Source organism: Chiloscyllium punctatum, chromosome 38, assembly GCF_047496795.1.
Source record: "Chiloscyllium punctatum isolate Juve2018m chromosome 38, sChiPun1.3, whole genome shotgun sequence".
Taxonomy (NCBI): Eukaryota; Metazoa; Chordata; class Chondrichthyes; order Orectolobiformes; family Hemiscylliidae; genus Chiloscyllium; species Chiloscyllium punctatum.
In genome coordinates, this window is record NC_092776.1 from 15,934,535 (window position 1) to 15,962,436 (window position 27,902).

Sequence of the window (27,902 nt, forward strand, 5' to 3'; positions counted from 1 at the left end):
CACCCCAGGCTCATTCCCCATGAAGACAATATTTTTTTAAAAAACCCGCGGGCATTTGTTTGAATACACTGAAACCTCTCTTTCGTTACATTTCATCATTTAATTTAAACTCCACTTTCTGCCCGAATGTTAAATCGGGAAAGATCGAGTGTTAAAAGGTTCGATCAAAATATAAAACACGTTCCTGGTTCCTGTTCTTGATGGAAAAAAGCGAACCCTCCATCCATTTGTTTAAATATGGAATCGTTCACTTTTACAATGTTTCAATTTTTACTCAACGCTTTCTAACAAGTTTCTAACAAATTCTATTTTAAGCTGAATATTCTAATTAAACACGTTGAACTAGAGAGACGTTTAACGTAGGGTAATAAATGATATTTTATGAATTTATGTTGAAGATTTTTGTCAAGTCCTTTTCCTGGTTGATTGAATGATTTTGAAGTGTTGTGTTTTTGTTTTGTGGAGCGTTTCTTTGAGTTTATTCCCCCTGTCAGGCCAGCAATTGTCCCAATCTCACTCTGTAGCCAGTTGTTCGACATAGTTAGCCGTTCTCAAATTCACTACACTGAGTACTTTCAAACCTGAAACACGTTCACTCTGTCGCTGCGCAGAGACATAGACCCACACGCATAATATACAATCATTGTACAATCAGATGGTTTTATAACCATTTTACTTGTTTTTTTTTGAAGTTCGTATACACGAAAAGAGAAAAAACAAGCGAAAAAAGAAACTTTGGATGTGAACGGGGGGGAACTCGATGGTCAGATTTCTAAAGAAGAGATTGAGGGCGGGGGCGAGTTGCAAATTATGAATTATATAGCCTGGCGGGCTTTCCCCTCAGAGAATATGGTAAAATATGACCCACTTCTCATTGCTTATTGAGAAAGAGCTCGTGATGATATTCCAATCAATAAGTTGAGAATTCCAAGGGATTTTTTTTTTGCATGAATTTGAGTTGACTTTATTAGGGTAGGACTCGCCATCTCTTTGCTCTCCTGGTAAACTCCTCGTCCCCTCCCATTCCTCCCCCCACCCCCAACCCCCTGCTTTTTTAAAAATGTCACTCAGGTCTCAGCCAATAAAGAACAGGCCCTCCCTCCAATGCACGATGCCTTCTGTCTGGGAGTTGTTGCTGCGTAATGATTGATGCTTCGGTCTTCAGTCTCATTCGGAAAACCTCTTGCAAATTACAGCAGCCAGGCCTCGGCTCCACGGGAAGGAGCCTGAGAATTCCAGGGGTTTTTTTTATTCCTGGAGATTGGGGAGGAGGAACCTCGATTTGCGAGTTGGAAACACCGGGCAATTATTGTTTCTTACCCTCACGCACTCCCTTCCCCCCCTCCCCCCCTTCCCCACCCCAGACCACAAAATGGAACATATAGGGGGGCAAGTTGCACACCCCCAACACGAACCTATCAGTTTCGGAATAGACCAAATCTTGAACAATCCGGATCAAGGGAGCTGCATGATCCCGAATTCCCGGCTGCAGGATATGGACTATAGCCTGGGCTGTATGGTGAGTGGGAATTACAGCAACATGAATTACACCGTGAATTACAACAGCAACGGCAGCGGAGGCGGCTATAATAACGCATGCAGCTTGGCGCCACTGACGGGCCCGTACGGGGTTAACCTGGGCATGAACAACAGCAGTTTAAACCCGGCGGGAGTCATCAGGGTGCCGGCCCATCGGCCCGTCAGCACTGGGGTGCACCAACCCCTGTCCACTGGAGTGACGACCGCCCCCAGCTCCAACAACAACCTGACCAACCTGACATTCCCCTGGATGGAAAGTAACCGAAGGTACACCAAGGATAGATTCACAGGTAAAGGAGAGGGACAAACTCACCCCGAGCTAAAACCGGCTTCTCATTCTCCCCTCCCTGCGTTTCCTTCATTCTCTGTAAGTCCAAATGCTTTGGAAACTAGCGAGAACCGTTTGGTGCTTTATCTGGGGATGTAAACCGGGTCTGATCGTGTCTCTTTAACTTCGCAATGTATTCACCTCTTGATATTAATAATGTGCGGATCACAGCAGATTTTGTCCATTAATTAACATCTTCCTGATATTTAAGCAATTTTCAGAAGTCTGTAGCTGGCCTGATTGATGAAGAAGCAGTCAACCTGCCATTATAAACAGCCTGCTTTTTAAAAACGAAACTAATGAGAATTGAATGTAAACAGCAGAACGCACGGGTCGGCCGAATCTTTCTCTAACTGACTGGAGAATATTCCTTTCTCTCGCCGCCCCCTCGATGCTTTCAAAAGCCTAAATTAAGCAGCTTGGTACTAAACGATCCGCATTCAACAGTCGCGATATCTTCCCCCCCGCCCCCCCGCCCCCAGACAGTGAATGAATTTAAATCCAAACGAATGATATTCTCTAACGCTGTTTCAGCTCAGTATCCCCAACTCTGCTTCTGTTTACAATTGCTCAAGCCGGCTCTGCGGATTACTAATGCCTGAAATTTACTCAGCAAACACACGGACGGTACTTACCTCCAACAACGACAAAAAAAAAGGTTCTAAGGCTGCATTAATAATTATATTATCATTTCAAAATAACTTGGGTTTATTTATAAATTAAACTAAGTGTTTGTGTGAGGTGGGAACATGAACCAGATTATCCTCATGTACTATATATATAGATGACTTGTCGTTTTAATATTAGGTAGGTGGATTTCATTTCAATTCATTTCATAATATCCTCAAACTTATCCACATTTTAATTTTTAACTGAGTGATTATAACACTGGTTTCTGGCAATTCGTTGAGACAATTAATGTATTTCAACTGTTTTTTTTAAAAAAAACATTTTTGTATGTTTACACATCTAGATAAAATTTGAAAAGAATATTTTTTAAAGTTTTTTTTACAATTCGTTTAGATTTTAAAGCATACATAGTGAAATCACGGGACATTTGAATCCCAGAGAAGTCCCAATATCACAGTAAAAGAGCCCAGAGACTGTTCGATAGGCCAGACTTCCTCTGAAAACTTCCATTTAAATCCAAACATCCTCTCGGCTTCTTTCAGCGGCGAAAGTAAAACCCGTTTCTGGAAGCTCTGACCTTCCTAATTCGGTTCTTCTCAAAGATTCCAAATTTTCGGGCATCCTCGCCGGTTTTGCCCGGGGCTTTGAGCCCCCCTAGACTTCAGCCGCCCTGCCCACCCCCTGAGAAGCCCCCTCCGCACCATCAGACAGTAAAAATAGGTGACCAACAATCACTTAGAGTGGAGAGTTTGCGGCCGGGATGTGCATTAGATAAATCTATCCCAATTTACCTGGGCAGTACAGCCAGAGACAACATGAATTTTATTTCAGACATTTAAATGATCAAATATTCCCCTTTTTTTTATCGAATTCCACAACATTTTATCAACTTGCCTTTTTTCTATCTCTCTCTTTTATCGAATTCTTTCAATTTTCTATTTCATTCCCCCTCCCCTCAGTTTTCTTGTATATTTTGATATTTTCTGTTTCTAACTCTCCCACACTCCCCCACCTCCCCAGATGCCTGTTACTCTGGGTCTCTGTCAGTATCCCCTAGATTTTCCCCATCATTGTCTGCCCCAAACGCCTCACTATTTCTACCTTCAAGCATTACCGAGGCGCGATATTTCATGCAAATTGGCGCCGGATTCAGATAACTCGGGCCGGGCCAACCCCAATTAACGCCAACGGTTCCGTCCACCGCCATCACATGAAGCCAGAAAGCCCCGTTCACCCGGAAAACTCTCAGAGAATGATCGAAACGCCGTGGATTAATGAGTGCAGTCAGGACGGGGACTGGGAGTTTGTCCCGGAGTCGATTCGCTTGATGTAAAGATCAAATTCGCAGGCTTCCGTTGCGAGTGCATTTTGTAACAACAGAAAAACAGAAATCGCTGGAGAAATTCTTCAGCGACTGTGGAGTGAGAAAGTGCAGTTCCCGTCTTCAGAACGAAAACTCACTCGAAACCTTAACTGTTTTTTTTTCAGATGCTGTCAGACCCGCTGAGCTTCTCCAGCAATTTCAGTTTTTGTAGCAAATTTCTAGCACCCGCAGTTCTGTTTTTGAGATTAGAGTGTGGTTTGTGTGGAGCAGTGATTTTTAGCGGATGTTAGTGTGTATTGAACATTGTAAATTGGCCTGTCAGGCCAACTCCAGGGTTGAGTGCGTGTGTGTGAGAGAGAGAGGGAGACAGCAATATACCTCCACCCGGTTCCTGTGCCTGGAATTGTCCAGTCGCTAACTCTTCCCCAATCTGCTTGTGTTGCAGTGGCCCTGTCGCCTTTCACCGTGACCCGACGGATAGGGCACCCTTATCAAAACAGAACTCCACCGAAAAAGAAGAAGCCCCGTACTTCCTTTACCCGACTACAGATCTGCGAGCTGGAGAAGCGGTTTCACCGCCAGAAATACCTGGCCTCAGCCGAGAGAGCAGCGTTGGCCAAAGCTTTGAAAATGACCGACGCTCAAGTCAAAACGTGGTTTCAGAACCGGCGGACCAAGTGGAGGTAGGTGGGGAGTGAGGGGGAGATCAGGCTACAGGTTAGATTCCCCACAGTGTGGAAACAGGCCCTTCGGCCCAACCAGCCCTCCGAAGAGTAACCCACCCAAACCCATTTCCCTCTGACTAATGCACCTCACACTATAGGCAATTTAGCATGGCCAATTCTACCTGGGCCTGCACATCTTTGTGTTTGTGGGAGGAAACCCCACGCAGACACGAGGAGGACGTGCAAACTCCACACAGTGTGTGTCGCCCGAGGCTGGAATCGAACCTGAGACACTGGTGCTGTGAGGCAGCAGTGCTAACCACTGAGCCACCGTGCCGCCCCAACCCCGGACCCCCCCCCCCCCAACCCCGGACCCCCCCCCCCAACCCCGGACCCCCCCCCCCCCAACCCCGCTCCCCCCCCCCCCAACCCCGCTCCCCCCCCCCCAACCCCGGACCCCCCCCCCCCCCCAACCCCGGACCCCCCCCCCCCCCAACCCCGGACCCCCCCCCAACCCCGCTCCCCCCCCCACCCAACCCCGCTCCCCCCCCCCCAACCCCGCTCCCCCCCCCCCAACCCCGCTCTCTGCCTCTCCCCACAACTCTCCCCTTGCCAACCCTTTTCAATAAGACACGTTATTGACTTCCACAAGAGCAATATGATTGTGTTAATTGGCTTTAACACAGGTAAGTGCGAGGTGGCCCAATTGAATCGGTTGTTTGGGAAATAATGAGTGTAAATGGGGCAGCCTTGGGATACACAGTTACACTACTCACTAAAAACACCCCAGAAAATAACTCAAACATTTGGATTCGCCGCTCCTGGCCCAGAATGGAACGGTAGGAAGGTACAATAATTAGGATCAAATCTTGCATAGACCTCTCTCCAGCCCTCCCGGAACTGAGTGCTCTCATTATTATGACACGCAGTAAGCGTACAGAACCTTTATAAAGATAATGCCAACAGAATACATAACCAGATCTCGAATCGTTTCTTGATGTAAAAGAATTAAGTTCCCCAAACTTCCCCGGAAAATGTATTTTGCAACAAAAGGGAGCAGACTGAGGACAGAACAGGGTGAAATAAGGGCTCCGCTTGTGGTAAAGACAAACTCTCTGGGCCATGGGGGGAAAATGGTCAGCAGTTTATAACGGGCATAGACAGTGGCTGCGGTGAAATGTGGGGAGCGCTAAGGGAGGGGAGCTGGATAAATACTCAGGGATAACTGAAGCTCCTCAGAGTCGGTTGCCTGGGAATTCATTACGCCACTGTCTCTGTCTCTCGCTCTCTGTTTGTCTCTCTCTCTCTCTCTCTCTCTCTGTCCCTAAAACCCAGCCATTCCCCAAAGCCGTAACGTTCGACTCTTATCTCTAGGCACCGACTCTGCCCTCCCTTCCTTCTTATAGCCACCTGAATTTCTCCTTACATCGGAATTAATTTCCCCAACATTTTGAAACTAATTATTAAATGGGATGCGAATAAACGAGGAGAGCTTTTCCAAACAAATTCCCGCTCCTGGGGAAAAAGAATCTTGGGAAAAATGAAAGGTTATCAAAGCGCAATTATTTTCAGCTGATCACGTAATGTGAAGGTGCTGATCTCTCACCGCTACATCCCAACTACATTGACCAAGGTCCGAGTGAACAGTGAATAGATTTCTCTCTATTTGCAGGAAGTGGGGTCCTCTGAGTGAGAGAGCCCGGCTCAGGGGACAGCAAGGTCCTAACGGGAGAGATGAGCTTTAAGCCCCAGACCCGGGAGTTTCGGCTCGTTTCAATGTGACATTTCAATACTTTGCCTGCTCCAGCGGCTCCCTGCAATTCAACCGCAATTTCATCTCAGATTTCTGCAAACACCAACGGCTGGGTCCAGGGACAACAGAGAGAGAGTGGGCCGAATAACACCTAGGAGCTAAACCCCGAACCAATGGAATCAGGGGGTGGTGAGGAGGGGGAGGCTGAGAGAGTGGGGGTGGGGGAAATTAGAGTCATAGAGATGTACAACACGGAAACAGACCCTTCGGTCCAACTCATGCCGACCAGATATCCTAACGTAATCTAGTCCCTTTTGCCAGCACTTAGCCCACATCCCTCCAAACCCTTCCCATTCATCTACCCATCCTGATGCCTTTTAAATGCTGCAATTGTACCAGCCTCCACCACATCCTCTGGCAGCTCATTCCACACACACACCATCCTCTGCATGAAAAAGTTAAATCCTTACGTCCCTTTTATATTTTTTTCCCTCTCACCCTAAACCTATGCCCTCGAGTCCTGGACTCCCCGACCCCAGGGAAAAGACTTTGTCTATTTATCCTATCCATGCCTCTCTGAAACTTTACATGAGGTGATTATCATGACTTGATTTTCTATGTTTTCTGGAATTTTCGTAATAGTTTCCAAAACTACTTCATCCCTTCCCAAGATTCCCTAAACAGTTTAATCAATCCCTTCCCTCATTCTTTTCCCCTTTATACCACTTCTCCCTCCCTCAATTCCTCCTCAGTTTCTTTCCCTCAGTCTCCCGCACTCCGTCTCCCTCCCTCCGTTTCCCTCCCTCCTTCAGTTTCCCTCCCTCAGTCTTCCTCCCAGCCCCAATCTCCCTCCTCAGTTTCCCCCTCCTCTCTCAATCTCCCTCCCTCCTTCGGTCTCCTCTCCCTCACTTCCCCCCTAGCCCCCATCACACTCCCTTCCCCCCTCTCCTCTCACTCCATGCCTTTCCGCTTTATTTCCTCACTGGGTTCCCATTGCCTCGTTGATGCTGGCAGTAAATGGGACAATCAGACAGAACCTGGCTCTCCGCGCGGTTCCTGGCTGATTCCTGCTGCTCCCTCACTCTCACCGCGGATTCCACATTCTCGTTACTCTCTGGGAAAGACACTGCTCCTGAATTGGAGACGCCGGTGTTGGACTGGGGTGTACAAAGTTAAAATTCTGGTATTGTTGTGTACTTTTTAACATTACTGCTGAAGTGCTGGTTGGGATATGGTAACGATCCCTCGGTCACGGCCCCTCGGTCTGCTCTTGCCGACCATTAGCAACTTTTACCCACATCACATTTCAGAATCTTCACAACCTCTGTGTCGAGTCACCCCTCAATCTTCCCTTCTCTAGAGAAAAGCATTCCACGCAGCTCAGCCCTTCCTGATTAAGTAAAAGCTCCCAATCCATTCAATATTTTCCGTACTTTCTCCAATGTCTTTATATCCATTTCATAACAGACCAGAGCGGTTCACAGAGCTAGATGTGGTCTTAACCATTTTGATACAAGTTTAAAAACCGAAAGAACTGCATGCTGCGAATCAGAAACAAGAACAGAAATTGGCTGGAAAAGCTCAGCAGGTCTGGCGGCATCTGTGGAGAGAAATCAGAACCCTGAGTCTGAGGAAGGGTCACTTGAGCCGAAAGATCAATTCTGGTTTTTCTCCACGGATGCTGCCAGATCTGCTGAGCTTTTCCAGCAATTTCTGTTGATGCAAGTTTATTATGATTTTCCCCGTTTTCCAGTTCTCTCTTTCTGAAAGTGGAGCCCCGAGTATTTTTTTTTTGAGTGGGTTTATTAACCTCTGTCACTGCGTGTAGTGAGTTGATTATCCTGCACTTCCAGACTTGTTCCCTTCAGGCCAACAATCCCAAACTAAACTTGTCCCACCTGCCTGCGCATGGGTCATATCCCTCCAAACCCTTTCCTGTTCATACACTTACCCAAATGTCTTTTAAACGTGGCAAATTAACCCACATCCACCACTTCCTCAGGAAGTTCATTCCACCCACGAACCACCCTCTGTGTTAAAGTCTCTCTCCCCTCACCTTAAAATTATACCCCTCGACTTGAAATCCCTCATTCTCGGAAAAAATACGATTCCCATTAACGCCTTTATTTTTGTGTATAGAATCCCTACAATGTGGAAATCCCCAAGTCCACACCGACCCTCCGAAGAGTAACTCTCCCCGAACCTATTGCTCATCATTTACCCCTGACTAAGGCACGGAGCCTACACATCCCTGATGAACACTAAGGGCAATTTAGCCTGGCCAATTCACTTAACCTGCACATCTTTGGATTGTGGGAGGAAACCCACGCAGACACGGGGAGAATGTGTGAACTCCACGCAGTCGCCCGAGGCTGGAATCGAGTCCAGGTCCCTGGCGCTCTGAGGCAGCAGTGCCCACCCCTTCAACCACAGTATAAGCGTCCATATAAGGTCAGATGTTTACTTTAAAAGAGAAAAAAAAATCACCCCCTATTCTTCCTGCCAAAATATACTGTACTGGCTGACACATTGAGGTCAATTTGTTAATTGCATTCTGCAAGTTTATTCAGGACTTTCTGAATGTTGTATCAGTGCTCGATTAAAAACCGTGATTCAGTGCCATTGAAATCAACGTTGACCGTTCACCCAGTGAGCGTGGCGCTATGAACCACTCACCCAGCTCGGGGTTCGCTCCTCACCTGCCGTTGGAATGAGTTATTCACAGAGTTTGTTGCGAGACAGACTCAGAATCCTCAGGCCTCCACTTTTCAGAAAGAGTGACCCACAGTGACCTTACTTATTGCCCACTGACTTCGATCTGTCCCGTCCTAGAAATAAAAATTATCCTTCGGTAAAGTCTCTGCCTGTTCCCTGATTTCTCTCCGCTCTCTCTCTCTCTCTCTCTCTCTACATATTTTCACTTTCCCCCATCCTCCGTCCCTCTCACTGTTTTAATTCTCTCTCACTGTCGCTGTTCCAATCTCTCTTTCTCCCCTCTCCTACACCCCCAACTCTCTCACTCTCTCTCTCTCTCAAATGCCCGCCAACCTGTCAGACTTGCCCACATTTTCAGCAGCATTGGGATTCAGGAGGCGGTGAGTCAGGATCCTGGAGACCGAACCTTATTCCTTTCCCGGGATGGGGCAATCCCATTCCCCGTTCACTTTCCGCTCTACTTCAGCCGCTGCAATTCCTCGCGAAAAAAGATTTGAACAAGTCTGACGGATTTTTTTTCTCTCTTGCTCTCTCTGTCTCTCGTCCCCTTCATTCTCTCTTTCCTCCTCCTGCTCTCTCTCTTGTTTCTATTTCTCCGCCTGTTCTCCTCTCCCAGTTTCCCTCTAGTTCTCACTCACTCGCGTCCTGCAACTCTGACACGCTCCTTTTTCTGGGAACTGTCATGTTTCTGGCCCGAGTGAACGGTCCTGACTGAGTGTCACAGAATAACTGTCCCGATCGCATCAAAATAAAACAGGAAAGCCCTTCGGTAACGGCCCACTTCTAGCCCCTCCCGCCCCCGCCCCAGCATTCCCACCGCTGCCCCCCGAGTCTCGCTGAGATGTCCTGGAATCGGCCCTGGAACCCCATTCAAACCCGCTCTATGGGGTCACCAACATCACACGGGCTTGGTGGGTTCAGCAAGGCAGCTCACTGTCGCCTTCCTGGGAGTTACTGGGGCTGGGCAATACACGCTGGCACAGCCAACCACACTCACAGCCTGTAAACAAATAAAACTACATACACTGATGTCCAGAACAGTCACTCTCACCTCACCTCTGGAGCTCAGCTCTTCCGTGCATGTTAGCACCAAGACTGTTATGAGGTCAGGAGCTGGGTAGCCCTGGTGGAACCCAGACTAGGCATATTGCTGTGCAAGGGCTCCTGAATAGCACCTTCTGTTACTCTGCTGATGATCAAGAGTAGATTGATGACTTGGTTTTGTCCTGCTTTTTGTGGATAGGGCATATCTAGGAAATTAACGAGGTAAAAACAATGACTGCAGATGCTGGAAACCAGATTCTGGATTAGTGGTGCTGGAAGAGCACAGCAGTTCAGGCAGTATCCAAGTAGCATTTTTATTCCTGATGAAGGGCTTTTGCCCGAAACGTCGATTTCGAAGCTACTTGGATGCTGCCTGAACTGCTGTGCTCTTCCAGCACCACTAATCCAGAATCTGGGAAATTGGTGTGTGCATGCCAGTATTGAGGTTGCACTGGAACAGTTTGACTAAGGGTGCAACTAATTTACAAGCACAAGTCCCCAGCACCCAGTGGGTTCTGCAATATATTGGAATAATACTGGACCCCTTAACTGTGCTGTAGTCGGTGCCTTCAGTTAATTCATCTTATCACAATAAAGCTTTGATCTTTAATAACCCACACTCAAATTTATTAAGCATGAATTGGAGCAAACCCTGTGACATGGGGACGAGGGAGGCTGGTGACAGAGAGTGAGGGTGAAGGACACATACTCTGATTCCTGAGCATGACCGTTGATGTTCAGCAGGGAACTCTCAGCTTTTCATTGTATTTATTAAGGACTTGGATGAAGGAATAGAAAGTTGAATTTACAAATTTATAAACACTAAATTGGAATGGCAGTATGCTGTGAACTTGGGACCAGCAATTTGCAAACAAACAGACAAATTAAAGAGTAAAACTCCAATATTGCAGAGTATCAGGTGGGAGAAACTAACATTGGGATCTTTTATAAATTGTGACAAAATAGAAATTGCAGAGTAGCAATTAAATGGAGGTGTATGTGTTTAAGATAGGTGACATTAAAAACTGGTGAGCTGCCAAGGAAAGTAATATGTCCCTGTTTATATGCAAATCTCCACGTGTGTCTGTGAGGATTCATGAGTATGTGTGTGTCCAAGAGATTGTGTATGTGTGGGGATTTGTGTTTGCGTGTCTGCGAAGAGGTGTATGTCTGTGAGGATGTGTGTGTCTGTGAGGGTGTGTATGTCTGTGAGGATGTATGACAGTCTGTGTGTGTGTGTCTGCCAGGATGTACATGTCTGTGAGGGTGTGTGTCTGTGAGGAGTTGTGTCTGTCTCTATGAGGGTATGTGTGTGTCTGTGAAAAGGTGTGTGTGTCTGCAAGGGGTGTGTCAGTCTGTTAGGATGTGTGTGTGAATCTGTATGAGTGTCTGTCATTCTGTTAGGGAGCCTATCTGTCTGTGAGTGGATGTTGTTGTGTCTGTGAGCATGCGTGTGTCTGTCAGGGTGTCTAAGAGGGTGTGTGAGTATTTGTCTCTGTGAGGGCTCTGTCCCAATAAACGTGTGCATGCTTATGAAGGTCACTGTCCCTTTTGAGTGTTGATAAGACTTTGGTCTTTGAGTGTGGCAATCTCTCTCCCTGAGTGTGAGGGTCTCTCTCCCTGTTTGTGAGGGTCCTGTCCCTGTGTATGATCTCTCCACCCTTGTGTAAGGATCTCGCTCCCTCCTGTCCTGTGCCTCTGTCTCTGTGTGAAGCTCTTCCGGAACATTTTTCCAATGTAACCTTACCCCGAATCTGGGAATTCTGAAAGTCCTTGGATAGGATCAATCTCTCAATCACATTAATAATGCAATAGCTTGAGTCTGGGGCAGGGGAATTAAATTTCTTGTAAATATTAGTTGAATAAACAAGAAGGAAGATGATCATAAAAAAAAGAATTGGTATCATCCAGCTGTCCCTGTCTCCTCTACATTTGCTAAGCAACTGGTAATTTGAAATTAATTTTGGTAGAAGCCACCACTCTGTAAATATTTGTTCCCACTCACCCACTCTGACTTCAGGCTCCTCCAGTGTTCCAGTAAGGTTAACACAAAGTAATAGGACAGAATCCAATCTGTCTACTCAATGTTTTACAAGAAATTCACCAGAAAACCTTTTCACCCAGGAGCAAGAAGCAGATTCAATCATAACTTTCAAGAAGTAATTGAGGAAATATCTGAAGAGGAGCAGTTTCGGGGGTTACAGGAGAAAGACTGTGACTAACCCAATTATTCTCAAGTATTGCTGAGAAAGGACACATTTTCTGGAAGATTTCTGTCCTCAACTTATCAGGATGATCTGCAAGAATAGCCATTTAAGGAGATGTCCAAAATTTATACTGCATTACAGGGGTGATTGATTGTCCAGGGAACTCTGTAAGTCAGAGGTGTTGCTATGGAGATTGCACCTATTAGTGCTGATTGACAGCCAGGCTTTGTTGATATTGTTACCTCTTCAAAGATGGACCAAATGGTCTCTCTTCATGTCGTATCATCCTATCATTCTATTGTACTTCTAACTTCAGAGCTGTCCCACCTCTCCCACCATCTCTTGATTGGTCAGTGTTATTGGTAGGTGCTCAGTATTTCCAATCTAAATGAAAGGGACTGTTTAGGATGTTCCCATCATCTTGGCCACAGTGCATGAATCATTGCTGTCCTCTAGCTTCTTAATCTCCAGTACAACCTTCTCAAATTTGCTGCTTTTTTGTAACTTCTCTTTCTGCACTTTGGTCCACATACCCTCTGCATGTGTTTTTGGTTTCTGTCCTCACTGAGTACCTTCCATCCACCAAAATCTGACATTTAAAGTTCTCATCTCTGTATTGCAATCTTCCAATGGCCTCTCCCCTCCCTTTCTCTGTCATCACCTCCAGTCCTACAATCCTCTGGGACCTCTGTGTGCTCTCAGTATGGCCTCTTGAACTTCCTGGAGTGTAATGCTGCACCATTGGCTGTGCCTCCATCTCAAACCCTGGAATTGCCTCCTTAAATTCCTCCTGCCTCTCGATCATCTATCGCTCTTAAGATTCACTTCTTTGACCAAGCTATTGATCACCTGATCTAATGTCTCCCTATATGGTATTTTGTTCCATCACCCTCTTTTAAGAATCTTGGGATGTTTTGGGTACTATGTAAACACAAGTTGTTTTTGTCTTAGACCATAAGACCATAGACCATAAGAAATAGGAACAGGAGTTGGCCATTTGGCCCCTTGAACCTGCCCTATCATTCATAATGGCTGATCAGACATTCCTCATGTCCACTTGCCTGCCCTTTCCCCATAACCCTTGATCCCCAACTAATCAAGAATCTATTTATCTTAGCCTTAAAAGTAAGCAAGGACTATGGCCCCATAGTTCTCTGTGGCGAGAAGTTCCAAAGACTCACAATCCTCCAGGACAAGAAATACCTCCGCAACTCAGTTTTAAATTGGTGCCCCTTTATTCTGAGACTATGTCCTCTAGTCATAGACATGCACATGAGGGGAAACATCCTCTCAGCATGTACCCTGTCAAGCCCCCTTAAGAATTCTATATATTTCAATCAAATCATCTCTTGTTCTTTAAAACTCCAATGACGCAATTCCCTTCCTGTTTAGGTTTTGCTCACTCGACAACCTCTCCATACCAGGGATCATCCTAATGAGCCTTCTTTAAAACTGCCTCCACTGAAATGATATCAATAAGGGGATCAAAACTGCTCACATTGCTCCAGATGTGGTTTCACCAGCACCTTGTACAGTTACAGTTAGACTTCCTTACTCTTAAACTCTGAACCCCTTGAAATAAGGACCGACCTTCCATTAGCCTTCCTGGTTACCTGCTGCACCCACATGCTGGCTTTCTGTATTTTGTGTGGAAGTACCTCCAAGTCCCTTGGTGTTGCAGCTTTCTGTAGTTTTTCTCAACTTAAATAATATTCTGTTCTTTTGTTCTGGCTTCCAAAATGAACAACTTTGCATTTCCCCACATTATACTCCATTTGTCAACTTTTTGCCCACTTAATAACCGATCAATATATCTCTGAACTGTTTGCATCCCTCTCTCAACCTGCTTTCCCACCTATGTTTGTGTCATCTGTAAATCTGGCTATATTCATTTCCTTACCCACTACTGATCCTTGTGGAACCTCAACCTGAAATAGAATCTCTTATCCCCACTCACTGCTTCCTACCCCATAGGCCAATTCTCTATCCATGCCAATGTACTACCTCCAATACTTTAGGCTCTTATCTTGTAGCTTAACCTTTTGTGAGGTTCCTTGTAGAAGTCCAACATCGACTGGTTCCTCTCTATCCACTCTGGTTGATTCTTCCTTGAAAAACTCTAAATAAAATAGTCAGGCATTTCATGAAGCTATGTTGATTCAGTTTGATTCGATAATGATTTTTCATCTGCCTGCCTGTATGACATCTGCTGTTTAATCATCTCCAGCCCATCTGGGCAGCTCCTCCCTTAGCTTTGAGGATTTATCCCACCATGAACCCAACCACCACCCTCCCCCCTTCACTCAGACAGGCTCCCGCTCCTTATTCACTCCTGCTCAGTAGTAGGAGCTGAGTACGGGTTCCAGGTTGGAAAGGACATCAATACCATTGCTACTATGGGTTTTGTACTCTTTTGTTTTGTATTCATTCATACATAAGAACATACGAACTAAGAGCAAGAGTAGGCCACTGGCCCTTTGGGCTTGCTCCGCATTCAATAAGATCATAGCTGATCTTTTTGCGGACTCAGATCCACTTACCCACCCTCTCACCGTATCCCTTAATTCCTTTATTGTTCAAAAAATATCTATCATGGCTTTAAAAACATTTACTGAAATAGCATCGACTACTTCACTGGGCAGGAAGCTCCAGAGCTGATCTGACACAGGCGCTGGAGTTCAGTTCATGAACCATGGTTCAATGTCAAGAGCTGAAAATCCAGTTGAGACATAACACAGTGGTATTAAAGAAACTGATTGTGGGGTAGTGATGGTGGTTATCTGGTCTCTGCAGGGACCTCTCCATCTGAGGATTTATACAATTTATACCTAAAACCTCAAGAAAATATACTAGGGAAATCATGAAGGGTTTTGCAGAAAAAAATCAAGAGAAGCTGTCTCCAATGGCAGGAGGATCACTGGCCATAGGGACAGGGAGTGTTGGAGGGGGCGGGGTTGGGGAGAACATGCAGTGAATGTTATTTTGAACTGAATTGAGTTGGGATCTGAAAAATGTTCCCTCAATGAACAATGGAAAGTGTTTAAAGACAATTCACGAGGCTGATCCCAGGTATGCGGGGTGGGGAAGCAGTGTTATGAGGAGAGGTTGAGTAGATCGGGCCTGAGTCATTGGATATGGAAAAATGAAAGGCCACCTTATTGAAATGTATAAGATTTTTAGGAAGTTCTCTGATGACTTGACAAGGTAGATATGGAAATGATTTGGGAGGAGGTGGTGTTGGATTTTAGGTGGGCAAAGTTAAAAATCACACAACACCAGGTTATAGTCCAACAGTTTATTTGGAAGCACTAGCTTTCGCAGCGCTGCTCCTTCATCAGGTGGTTGTGAAGCTGGACCATAAGAAATAGAATTTATAGCAAAAGGTTACAGTGTCATGCGGCTGAAATATATTAAACAAACTGAGATTATGGAAACTTAGATATGGACAGGTTGTGGGAGAGTCTGAGACCAGAGGGCAAAATCTCAGAATAAGGGGTCACTGGTCTAACAGAGATGAGGAATGTCTTCTCTCAGAGATTTAGTGCATCAGTGGAATTCTTTACTACCGAGGGTTTGTCCAGGCTGGGTCATTAAATATGGTCAAGGCTGGGATAGATTTTTTAATCAATCAGGGAATCAAGGGTTAATGGGAAAAGGCAGGAAAGTGGTGTTGAAGGTGATCAGATCAGCCATGATCTCACTGAATGGTGAAGCCGATGGGCTTAATGGTCTGCTTTTGCTCCTACCTCTTATGGTCTTCAAAGGGAGAGAACTGGGGGGAAATGACTGGATTTGGAGGAGGGAAAACATTTTAACAGTCAAACTCAAACTTTGTGCCGCGGGTTGTAAACGTCTGAAAGCACCCCACGGATTTACATTCGGCGGTCACCGAGGATACAGGATACAGTTAGGTGATGGGACAGGGTTGACTAGGCCGTTCCTGCTGGGTAAAGGGGCGAGCCGCGTGAAGGGGCCGGTTTGCACACACTGCCCACATGAAGTGCTGAGGCGCGGGGGGCGGGGGAAGTGTGACTGACAGACTCTTGTCTCTGTTTTGTTTTCGTCCTTGTTTGTTGTTTCGGCTGCTCCCTGGCCTGTTTGGGACAAGGCGACAGACAGCAGAGGAGAGAGAAGCGGAGCGCCAGCAAGCGAACCGAATCCTGATGCAACTGCAGCAAGAAGCTTTCCAAAAATCCCTGAACCAGCCCATTCAGCCTGACCCCATCTGCCTGCACAACTCCTCGCTGTACGCCCTGCAGAACCTGCAGCCCTGGTCGGATGAGACGTCTAAGATTGCCTCGGTTACTTCCGTGGCCTCTGCCTGCGAGTAACAAATAGATTCAATCATGTAACTGGGGCTTTTACAAAGACAGAGGCCTCCGGATTCATGTTGTTGTCCTTGCAGTGGCACAGACCCGGCGCTGGAAGGCAGTAACTCTCCGGTCAAACTGGACTGGTGGCAGGTCCCGGAAGAGCCCAGTTTCCTGCTCCCCAGCCTCTCTCTTCGCTCCCTCCCGGGACACTGGATTGGGATCCCCATTCCTGCCGGAGCAGATTAAAAAGCCAACGCGGCAGCTCGTGAATTCCACCTCTCTCCTGCCATCAAGGTCAAGCTGCAAAGGAAGTGAGTGCTTCTAAAGCAGGCCAGCTCAGTAACACACAGACACCGACAGAGTCATCAAATAACAGCTCATATTCCAACAGGGGGACGGGTACCGACAGAGACTCAGATAGAATCAGTCAGGGGGACGGATACTTATAGAGACACAAACAGAGACAAACAGAAATAGAGGGACAGATGCCTACACTGTATAGACACAGAGACAGTTAGGGGTACAGATACCTATAGAGACAGAAACAGAGGGACAGATGCCTATAGAGACAGAGACAGTCAGGGGGACAGATGTCTATAGAGACACAGGCATGGACAAAGAGAGAAACACATACTAACAAAAAGTGGTGGAGGCTGGTACAATTACATTTAAAAGGCATCTATATGAGTATATGAATAGGAAGGGTTTAGAGGGCTATGGGCCAAGTGCTGGCAAATGGCACTAGATTAATTTAGGATATCTATGACTCTATGACATGGGCAGAGACAGAGGGATAGATACCAACAGAGACACAGAATGAAACATAGACAGACAGTCAAGGGGACAGATGTGGACATACACCTATCGACACAAACACATGTATGTAGGATCAATGTTTGGACAATGAACTGACATAAGAGATACCTGCGCCCAATGATCATCCTCTGTCTCAGTTGTAAACCTTCACCCCTCACCCCAAATCCCCACCCTAAGCAGCCTCAGTTCCAGCCTGGATATCCAGCTTTGTGTAAGTCAGTTGGAGAGGAGCTGTGAGGAACTCGGGGAATAAGAATTGCTGCTGGTCATTTCAAAGGCCACGCTGAACTGTGTACAGGTCATTAACCTCACCGGGCAGGGGACCAGGTAGAATTAGTAAACCAGTTGGCTTTTTATGACAATCCAACAGCTCCACAACTTTCTGAGGCCGGCCTCGTATTTCCAAATTCAATTACTTTTTACAACAAAAAGAAGTGTTAATTCAGATTGCCGCCGTGGGATTTAAACTGTGGTCCCTTTTACTAACTGATGCAGTGATGTTATCAGCTCGCCGCTGTGCATTATAACAACATGCCACCAGTAAAACATGGGGTAATCGTTCCAGATGTAATGAATGTGCAGTGAGCAAATGGGTTCACATGGAATGATGATGGAGTCACGGAGTTGTTTGAGATACTGAGTTTCAGAACAGGTCACTGTGGAGGGCAATTCTCAATTTTGAACAACTCCTTTCAATTTGGGAAAGTTTGCCCCATTCTCACGCTGGTGAGTTAGTGCACAGCGTCAGTCATCATCAGTTTGTTTTAAATCAAATCAATGTTTAGTCTTTAAGGGATGAGAATTATTGCCCTGTAAGAGATATAGTGAGTCCACTTTAAAAGACATGTGAAAGACAGCTCCCTGTCGTCTCTATATAGATATATATATAAATATATAAATATATAAAGTAATGGTAAAATTAGTGATCAAAGTATTTTGTTTTCTGAAGGTCAGTGTTAACATTTACAATTTCGGCCAGGAATCTTTGCTGGATAAGCATTTGACAGTCAGAATGATTCCAGCACATAGGCTATTCCTTAACAATGGACCTAGCTTTCAAAATAAGTTATGCACTTATGATCAATATTTTCTGTAATCAACTTTCTACAAATCTTGTGTAAATTATGTCTAAAAAGAATGAGGGGAAGAAAAGTTCTGCAGCACTAAGTCCTGTATTTGGAGAGTCTCTGATTTATTTTTCTATGTACAAATCTCAGCCTCTGAGAGGAGAAGGGGGTCATGGTCAAAGAGTCCCCATTTAAACAGCAAAGTACATTCATGAAAAGGGCCAAGTCCTTGAAATCTGAAATGAAGACAGAAAGTGGTAAAAATGCACAGAGGGTCAGTCAGTATGTGAATGAAAGCAAGACCTTGCATTTGTATAGCACCTTTCACAATCTCAGAACATCCTAAAATTTTTCATTGTAATGCAGAAAACACATCAGCCGAACTTTGCACAGCGAACTCCCATAAACAGCGATATGATAATAACCAGTTAAACTGCTGTTCTGTCATGTTGTTTCAGTGATAAGTGTTGACCACAACTTCAGGGAGAAATCCTCTGTTCTTCACACTGAGATTTAGAGTGAGAGTACACGAAAACAGCTGACATTACCTTAAATGGGACATTAACTTGATGTTTCTCTCACTGTCAGTTGCAGTTGGATCTACACTGTATTTCAACAGCAACTTACATGTAGATGGCAGCATTATCATAGCGAAACATCCCAAGGTGTGATTTTCAGTGCTGTCTGTTTTTATCTCTACCTGATTCAAAGTCAGTTCCATCATCCACCAGGAATTTTATTTTGTGTTAAATTTGTCAGAGCAGCTTTGGTTTGCATTGTTTAGGGTGTCCAAACTCCATAGTCTGGCCAATCAACCCCTGGATGAGCCTTCAACTCATCCCATTTATTGCTTTAGGTGATACTTTCTGGATTGTTTGAATTTTCCTGGCTATGCTGATTTGGAAAAGATTATTCTTGGTGCTACTTTGATGAATATTACTCTTCAACTGAAACAAGAGATTTGTTAGTGACAGCACCTAAGAGGTCTGTAGATTCATGTGAACTTGGTTTTAAATGTTCTACACAGTTCCTGAGTAGAACCTGTTCCTGAGTAGAAAAGTCTCAGACCCATGTCCCATATACTTAATAATCCATGTAACTGTTAGTTCCACAGATAGCACTTGACACAGTTACAACCAGCGTTTCTCCCCTCATCACAGAACCTTTTAAGTTTTGTAAAGTTGTTATTTTTTTCATCCAGTCTGTGAGATTTTTACCTGTTTTTCCATCAATCAATGTTTACACAATGTAAATAAAGCAGAAGTTTGGTTTTTGTGTGTGTGTTGTCTTTTCTTGTTGAATTCTAACTGGTGTCATCTTTAGTGATAGTTCCTCAGAGTCACTGAAATCTCAACATAACTACATTCCTGTCAAAATCTCATTGCCAATCACACCACATTTGTCTCACTGCCATAATCTCAAATATTTCTAACATTCTAGGATACTTCTTTTGTTTTTTTTAATTGATTCCTTGCTAAATTGGTATTTGCTAATTTTCTCATTCATGTTCAATGCCTGCAAGTGTCATCATTGTCAAAAAGGTTTGTTCAAATTATTTCAAATTTGCCAGAAAATAGACCTTGCATTTGTATAGCACCTTTCACAATCTCAGGAAATCCTAAAATTTTTCATTGTAATGCAGAAAACACATCAGCCGACCTTTGCACAGCGAACTCCCATAAACAGGAGTGTCTCAAGAAACATTAAAAAAGTAATTTCTCATTTCCTTAGAAAGGAGAAACTTCATGATGATTCATGATGTTTTTTTATAGTTAATAAGGAAATTAGAATTGACAAATGGAGGCAATGTGCTCTTTGAGATGAAAGGCTGATTTCCCCTGAGCCAGGGTTAAAGACAGGGGAAGGCATCAGCCAGACAACTGTCTTATTGCAAAATAATTCTCTGGGAAGGACAGCAAATCCAATCAACGTAAATGGAATGAAGAATCAATTGAGGAGAGACAAGGCATCAAGGAATGTGGGGAGAAAGGGATGATGGGATTAAGAGATATGGGGAGGAGGTGGATGGGGGCAGAATGGGGATGATGCGTTTGAGGGACATGGGGAGAAGGGGGATGGTGGGATTGTGGGATGGGGGGGAAGGGAGATAGTGGCATGTGGCTAGAAGGGGAATGATGGGGTTGAGGGACGTGGGGAAAAGGAGGATGGTGGGATTGAGGTACGTGGGGAGGAGGGAGATGGTGGGATTAGAAGGACAATGGGAGAAGGGGGTTGATGGGATTGAGGAATGTGGAGAGAAGGGGAAAGGTGGAATTGAGGGATGTGGGGAGAAGGTGAGGTTGGATTTGGGAATGGCTTGAATTGGCTGAATGGTCTACATCGGGCTTCAAAAATAAAATTATCTATTCTTGGGACAGTTTGAGTGGCTCTCAGATTCCTAGGATGTTGCCCTGGATGTCTTTGCTGGATGGAGGAGCTAGCTGGGAATCAATAGTGCAATGCTATCTGACAACATCATTAGCCACATTGTTTCTGCCAGCACAGCCAGTCAAGTTGGTCTCTCTCGTTCTGTCTGTCTCTTGTTATTCTGGTGTATAAAAAGTGGGGGAGGGTGCACTTGGTTAGAGAACAAGTTTGAAAGGATTGAGAAGACACTGTCAAACTTAAAAGCAGCAAAGAAGGCTTTTTACCTGCTTGCTTTGAAATTCAATATTGATTCCTCAGGTCTTTCAAACCAGATACTGTCAAACTGGGGAGCAGGATTGCAATACGTGGCAAAGTATGTCATTATGGTTGCTCAGCCACATCTCAAATTGATCCAATTGTAAATAGCCAATTGCAGCTTTCAGACAGTGGAGGGAATATAACAACACTCACATAAAAATAAAAATAACTGTGTAGTTTTCCAGGTCAGATATTATGAAGCAACCCACCAGCATCTTTACCTGGGCAGTTTGGGAAATGTCAGATTAGCCAGTGACATGCACATAATGGTAAAGAAATAGAAAATGTTTTAAAAAGCTTTACAATTCACACTGTTAGTCATAGTGGTGCGTGCGTGTGCACACACACACACTGCGAGACACACTCATGTTGAACCCTCAGACTGTCAGTAACACAGTCCAAGACAACAAACATACTGTTGTTAAACAAATTTGGGATGTGATTAATTGCTTTCTTGGAACTTGTCATTTAATGTCCATGATTCCAATGGTACAAGTGATTGTTCATGAGGAGCAAATTCCAACAGAGTTACTGTCTCCTATTTCAACTGGATGTTTGAATTTATTTGGAAAAATCTAATGGAAAGTTTTACGTAAAATACACTTCACTGAAAAAAATACAATATTCTCTGACATGAGTTGCCTTTCTCGAAAATGATAAGAGTGATTGCTTAAAGTTATATTGGAATCCAAGGTTTAACTCAAATCTTGATGTTCTTTTTCAGCATTGCATGATATTCAATCATAAATATTAGACTTATTTTAGCTGCAAACAATACATTAAAAATTGATTACAACGAGTTTCATTCTGAAATGTAACCAGATACTACACATTTCAATTCTCCTGCTCACTTGTTTTCATTCGTAATTGTCTGACAAACCCATACGTTTCAATATCGTCAATATTTCTGTTAAATAATCCAATTTTTACAATGACGTGTCCACTTTACTATAAATGAGTCCACTGTATTAAAGGAGAGTTGTCTGCTTTATAATGAGGCAATGTTGCTGCACTAACGGATAAAGTCACTATTAACATAACAACAACTGGCATTCATCTAGCAACTTTAACATACTAAAACACCTCAAAGTGCTTCAGAGAAAAGTTATCATGGAGTTTGTAACACAGACTAGTAAGCGGTAATAGACAAGGTAACCCAGCCACATTAGGGAGATTTAAACAATCCTTAGATAAGCACATGGATGATTTTTGGGATAGTGCACGAGCTGAGAATAGTTCACAGGTCGGTGCAACATCGAGGGCCGCAGGGCCTGTTCTGTGCTGTATTGTTCTATGTTCGAAGAGCTTGATCAAAGAGAAAGGCCTTAAAGAGTGTTTGAAAAGAAAATTGTGGTAGTGAGAGATGCAGAGCTTTGAGAAGGGAGTTCTGGATCTTGGTGATCTGGCAGCTGAAGACCCAGGCACCAGCCTTATGATAAGTGGCAGCGTGTTCCAGAGGCTAGAGCATGGGGCTGGAGGAGATTACAGAGCTAGAGAGGCATTTGAAAATGACGATGCATATATTAAAATATAGTGGTTAGGATCTGGAAGGCATTTTGGAGGAATATTCAATTGCGGCTTTCAAACAGGAATTGTGTCAGCACTGAAAGAGAAGTAATTTTCAGGGTTACAGTGCACATGTTTGGAGAGTGGGACTGGCTGAGTTCTTCTTCAGAAGGCCAGCCTAGGCTTCATGAGCTGAATGACCTCCTTCTCAGCACTTTCCAAACTTTTTCCCATTTGACAATCGTGGGTCTATATGAAGGAGATTGAGGGACTGTCTCATTCCCATATGTTTAGGTTAAAACAGCATCTTCATCCATAGAAGCTTTCTCCACATGGGGTACTGCAAAGCATCTAAGCCATAACAACATTTCAGTTCTGTGTCCCAGAACTAGCTGCACCCTAGCCAAGCTGTTCCAGTACAGCTATAACACTGATGTTGACCTAAAGGCAGGACAATCCAACCAGACCAATTACTGTCCTATCAATCCCAAATGCTCTTGATCTTCAGTAAAGTGAGGGAAGGGATCATCAGCAGTATGAGGAATGGGAATAACCTGCTCTCTGAAACTCAGTTCCACCACGGCCACTCAGCACCTGAGCTCATTGCGGCCCTGGTTCAAACATGGACAAAAGAGTCGAATTCAAGAGGTCAGGTGAGAGAGGCCTTGACAACAAGACTATATTCGACCAAGTGTGGCATCAAGAAGCCCTAGCAAAACTGGAATTAATGGGTATCAGGGGGCTCCACTGGTTGAAGTCATACCTGGCACATAGCAAGATGGTTGTTGTTGTTGGAAGTGAGTCATCTCAGCTCCAGGACATCACTGCAGGAGTTCCTCAGGGTGGTGTCCTCGGCCCAATCTTCAGGTGTTTCATCAATGACCTTCCCTCCACCATAAGGTCAAAAATGGGAATGTCCACTGATGATTGCACAATGTGCAGCAACATTGGTCACTCCACAGATACCGAAGCAGTCCGTTTCCATATGCAGCAAGACCTGGACAAAATCCAGGCTTTGGGCTGACATGTGGCAAATAATATTCTGCTAGAGAAGATGGCAATGGCATCTGCAACAAGAGAGAATCTAACCATTGGCCCCTGACATTTAATGGCACTACCATCGCCGAATCCCCCACTATCACCATCCTAGGTGTTATAATTGACCAGAAACTGCAATGCACCAAATATAGTGGCTACAAGAGCAATTCAGAGGTTAGGAATCCTGCAGTGAGTAACTCACCTCCTGAATCCCCAATCCACAAATCAGGAATGTGATAAAATACTCTGACTTGGCTGGATGGGTACAGCTCCAACAACACTCAAGAAACTTGATACCATCCAGGACAAAGAGGCCCCTCGATTGGCATTCTTTAAACCATCTATCACCTTGAACATTGACATCCTCCCCCACCAATACAGAGTGGAAGCAGTGTGTACCATCGAGAAGATGCACTGCAAAGGTTCACCAAGGCTCCAGTGAGAGCACCTTCCAAACACATGAAGACTACCATCAGGTAGGCATAAGAGCATCAGGAATCAAGGAACACTACCAAAAAGTTCCTGTTCAAGCCACTCACTATCCTAACTTGGAAATATCTCGCCATTCCTTCACTATCCTAGAAAATCCTAGAACTCCCCACTTAACATCATTGTGGGTGTACCTACAGCACATGGACTGCAGCAGTTCAAGAAGGTGACTCACCACTACCCTCTCGAGGGTAATAAGGGATGGGCAATAATCACCGCTCATCCAACAGTGCCTATATGCCCTGATTAAATAAAAAACATTGTTGTGCCGGGGCGGGACAGGTCGTGGGCTGGGTGTCAGGGAAGGGGATAGGGTGGTCTCCCCGTGGGCAGGCCTGACGCATCGTGTCTTCCTGAGCGCCTTCTGGCCGGCCAGACGCTCATCCCCCTCCCCGCCAGAGGCATTGGAAGCCTCCGGCTTAACCCCCGGTGCCAGGGCTTGTGGTGTTGACTTCGGGGTAGGGGGAGTGGATACGGTGGCACCACCATCAGCCGTTGGCATGGGCTGGGCAGCGTTCTGGGTGGGGCAGTTTTTTCTAATGTGTCCCACCTCACAGCACAGGTGGCACCACACGCCGTCCACCGTCCAGAAGGACGCCTGACGTCGGAAGGAGTATACGTGTCGGAGGGCGGGGTCCTTAAGACCGAGCAGGAGCGGTTGGACACCCGATAGGATCTCCCCCAGGGTGGTGAGGTACGACCATCTGGGCCGTAACCTCCAGAGGGTCGACGGGCAAATGTGTCCCGCGTTCAGTGAGCCCCCTCTCCACGGCCAGGTGGACCGCCTGCTCAGTCTTCAGGAAAAAAACGGCCTTCCCGTACATCCGGGCCGCAGCGACGATGGCCAGTGGGCCGACCACACTAGCCATGGCCTTGCTGCAGGCCTCGATGGACATATTGGGGTGGGGATAGGCCTTGACCAGCAGGCGTTTAGTTAGGTGCCTGAACGGGGTTGTGGTCGGGGTTGGGACAGCCGAGCCTAAGGCAGCGGCTACCCCGGAGTAGGTGCGGCTGGGCCCTGTGACCTTCGGGCTCACCATACTCTGCTGCTGGATATTAGTAGGCCCCAGGCAGCAGGGGTGGAGGTGGGCCTCTGGCAGCAGCAGTGGCGGAAGTCCTGGGGAGGTGCCCAAGGCGAGTCCCAGGCAGTGACGGTGGAGACCGGCCTCAGGCAACAGCAGCGATGGAGGCAGGCCTCGGGCAAGTCCCAGGTAGGCCCTTGGTCACAGCGGTGGGGGCAGACCGGTTGGGGAGGGTCCCCTTTGATGTGAAGGGCAGTGCTTGTCACTGGCCACTCGGGGTGTTTTCCTGTCTTCCTGGTGGTGGAAATTGAATACAGGTTTGTGACACATACACACCATGGGTGCTGGGGGAAAAAAATAAGCACTACCGCAGTTAGGCGGTCGTGTGGGGAAAATAAAAGAAACAAAGAAAAAATAAATAAAAAGAAAAAATAAGAAAAAAAGAAAAAAAAGGGGGAGTGTGATCACACAGCATTGCCCTTTGATGTGAAGGGCAGTGCTTGTCACTGGCCACTCGGGTGTTTGCCGATCTGGAGAGTTGGATGAGTGTGTGACTGTGTGTGTGCACGTGCAAGGACTCTCCTCCTTGAAGGGGACTGTCCCTGTTGCTGCTTGGGAAGAAAAAAAAATAAACTGCACTCACGACCCCCTCCACGGCCCGCTGCCTCGACCTGTTTATGGCCAGTTTGGCCAGGCCCAGGAGCAGACCCACGAGGAGGTCTTCAGACTGCCCTCCCTCCTCCGTACCGGGTGCCCGATGATCAGGAGCGTGGGACTGAAGTGCAACCAAAAGCAGAGGAGGAGGTTTTTGAGAAAATCAGAAAGGGAGTGCAAACGCCCACACCCAATATATACATGGTCCACGGACTCCACAGCGCCACAGAACAAGCAGTTGGGCTGGGAGTCCGTGAACCACCGCAATCTGTGGTTGCAGGGGACTGCTGTGTGCAGCACCCTCCACCCCAGATCCCCAATATTCCTGTTTAATTTTTTTTTCTTCACTCCGGTTTATTTCTGTCAGCCAGGTCTCTCTGATTGACCAGATTAACAGCCCCAGTCAGGTCTCACTATAGTGTGGTGTGGGCGACAACGGAGGACCCTCTGCAGGGTTGTCGAGCGGTGGAGGGGAGGAGGGTGTTATCCTCGCTCCTCCCTCCCAGCCTGTGTTTCCGGGGGCCTTGGCCCTGGGGGAGGTCCTTTTTCCCTGAGGAGCCAAGCGTCCCGGTGTCGGGAGAGGAACGGGGCCCGGAGCCTCTGCCGCCTGATGACCCGAACTTGGGGCGTTCCGGGAAGGGGTGCGCCGAGGAAGGTACTGCCGGTGATCCTGGGGGTGGGGTCGCCGGGGGTTTGAGGCCAGTTGGTGGTGCCGGACCAACCCCCATCCTCTCGGTGGGGTAGGGGTCGGTGACCGAGGGTTACCTCCCGGAGGAGGGTTCGGGATCGGTGGCGGACACCGGGGACGACGCGGACTCTGTCTGACTCAAGTCCCAGGTGCCCCCCCACCGATCTTTCCCTCATCCCCCTCGAGGAATTCCGGGAATTTGTCGAGGAAACTCGGAGTCGTCGGGATGGAGCCCAACTGGCGCTCGACCGCTGGAGCTCCTTTGAAAGCGTTTACTGGTTGGCCCACGCTGCTCGCCAGGTGCCTGGGCTCGACGTGAACGAGCGAAAGCGAGTCAGGAACTTCCTGGGGGCACTCCTGGTGAGGGCGAGGGACTTCTGTGCCCCTCCCTCGTCCTCTCAGTAAATGTTTATATAGGTTTTTTAACTGTACTGGTGGTGGTTGTACAACACTTCCGACATGAAGACAACTATAGCCAGCCTCAACATCAACGGCAGCAGGGAGTCACAGCGCAGATTCCAGACCCTCTTGGTCCTTCGGGACGAGAGGTATGCGGTGTGCTTCCTGCAAGAAACCCACACTATCCCGGGAGACGAAGCCACCTGGCTCCTGGAGTGGTGAGGGGGGGTCTACATGAGTCACCTCACCCGCAGATCTGGCGGGGTGGCTATCTTGTTGGCCCCACATTTTCAGCCGGAGATCTTGGGGGTCAGGGAGCCCATGCCAGGCCGTTTGCTTCACCTGACGGTTCGGCTGGGGGGTGCGGTGCTTCACTTGGTGAACATCTACACTCCCCTGGCCGGGCCGAGGCAAGCGAGCTTCTTCGAAGAACTGTCCACTCATCTCGCCTCCATCGACGAGAACCAGTGCATCGTCCTCGAGGGAGATTTTAACTGCGTCCTTGAGGGCAGGGACCACGGTGGTGCCCGCACGGGTTGGGCATCGGGGAGGAGGTTGGGGGACTTGGTCAAGTCCTTCGACCTGGTGGACGTCTGGCGGAATCTCCATCCCGACTCCATCGCCTTCACCTTCGTGAGGCCTGGGGTCGGAGCGTCCAGAATCGACCGCCTGTACATTTCGCGGGCGTATGCCTCCTGTTTTCCGAAGGCCTCCACGCGGCAGGTGTCGTGCACGGACCATCACCTGGTGTGGGCGGAACTCCTTCCGTTCGGCGCCAGGATTGGCTCCGCGTACTGGCACTTTAACAACCTGCTGCTGGAGGATGAGCGGTTCCAGGACTCGTTTCATCGTTTCTGGGCCGGCTGGAGAAGGAAGCGGGGAAGCTTCCCCTCCCTGAAGCTATGGTGGGACATGGGCAAGGCTCACGTCCGCGTCTTCTGTCAGGAGTACGCGAGGGGGTCGACCAAGAGGCGGAAATCCAGGATCGTGGAGTTGGAGAGGGAGATGCTCAACCTGGAG

General features: G+C 46.7%; 1 protein-coding gene across 1 annotated transcript; it reads left to right on the plus strand.

Moving 5' to 3' along the window:
- Window positions 1-1,170: 1,170 nt before the first annotated feature.
- tlx1 (T cell leukemia homeobox 1) lies at window positions 1,171-19,674 on the plus strand. Its single transcript, XM_072557252.1, has 3 exons — window positions 1,171-1,829; window positions 4,267-4,504; window positions 16,314-19,674. Exons 1-3 carry the CDS (start codon window positions 1,373-1,375, stop codon window positions 16,534-16,536), a joined length of 918 nt encoding a protein of 305 aa, XP_072413353.1. The 5' UTR covers window positions 1,171-1,372; the 3' UTR covers window positions 16,537-19,674.
- Window positions 19,675-27,902: the final 8,228 nt, after the last annotated feature.

Excerpts from the sequence above, each read along its gene's own strand:
- tlx1 (XM_072557252.1), top strand. The coding sequence starts at position 1,373 with ATGGAACATATAGGGGGGCAAGTTGCACACCCCCAACACGAACCTATC. Across the intron at positions 1,830-4,266 it reads CACCAAGGATAGATTCACAG|TGGCCCTGTCGCCTTTCACC; the intron begins GTAAAGGAGAGG and ends CTTGTGTTGCAG. Across the intron at positions 4,505-16,313 it reads AACCGGCGGACCAAGTGGAG|GCGACAGACAGCAGAGGAGA; the intron begins GTAGGTGGGGAG and ends GTTTGGGACAAG.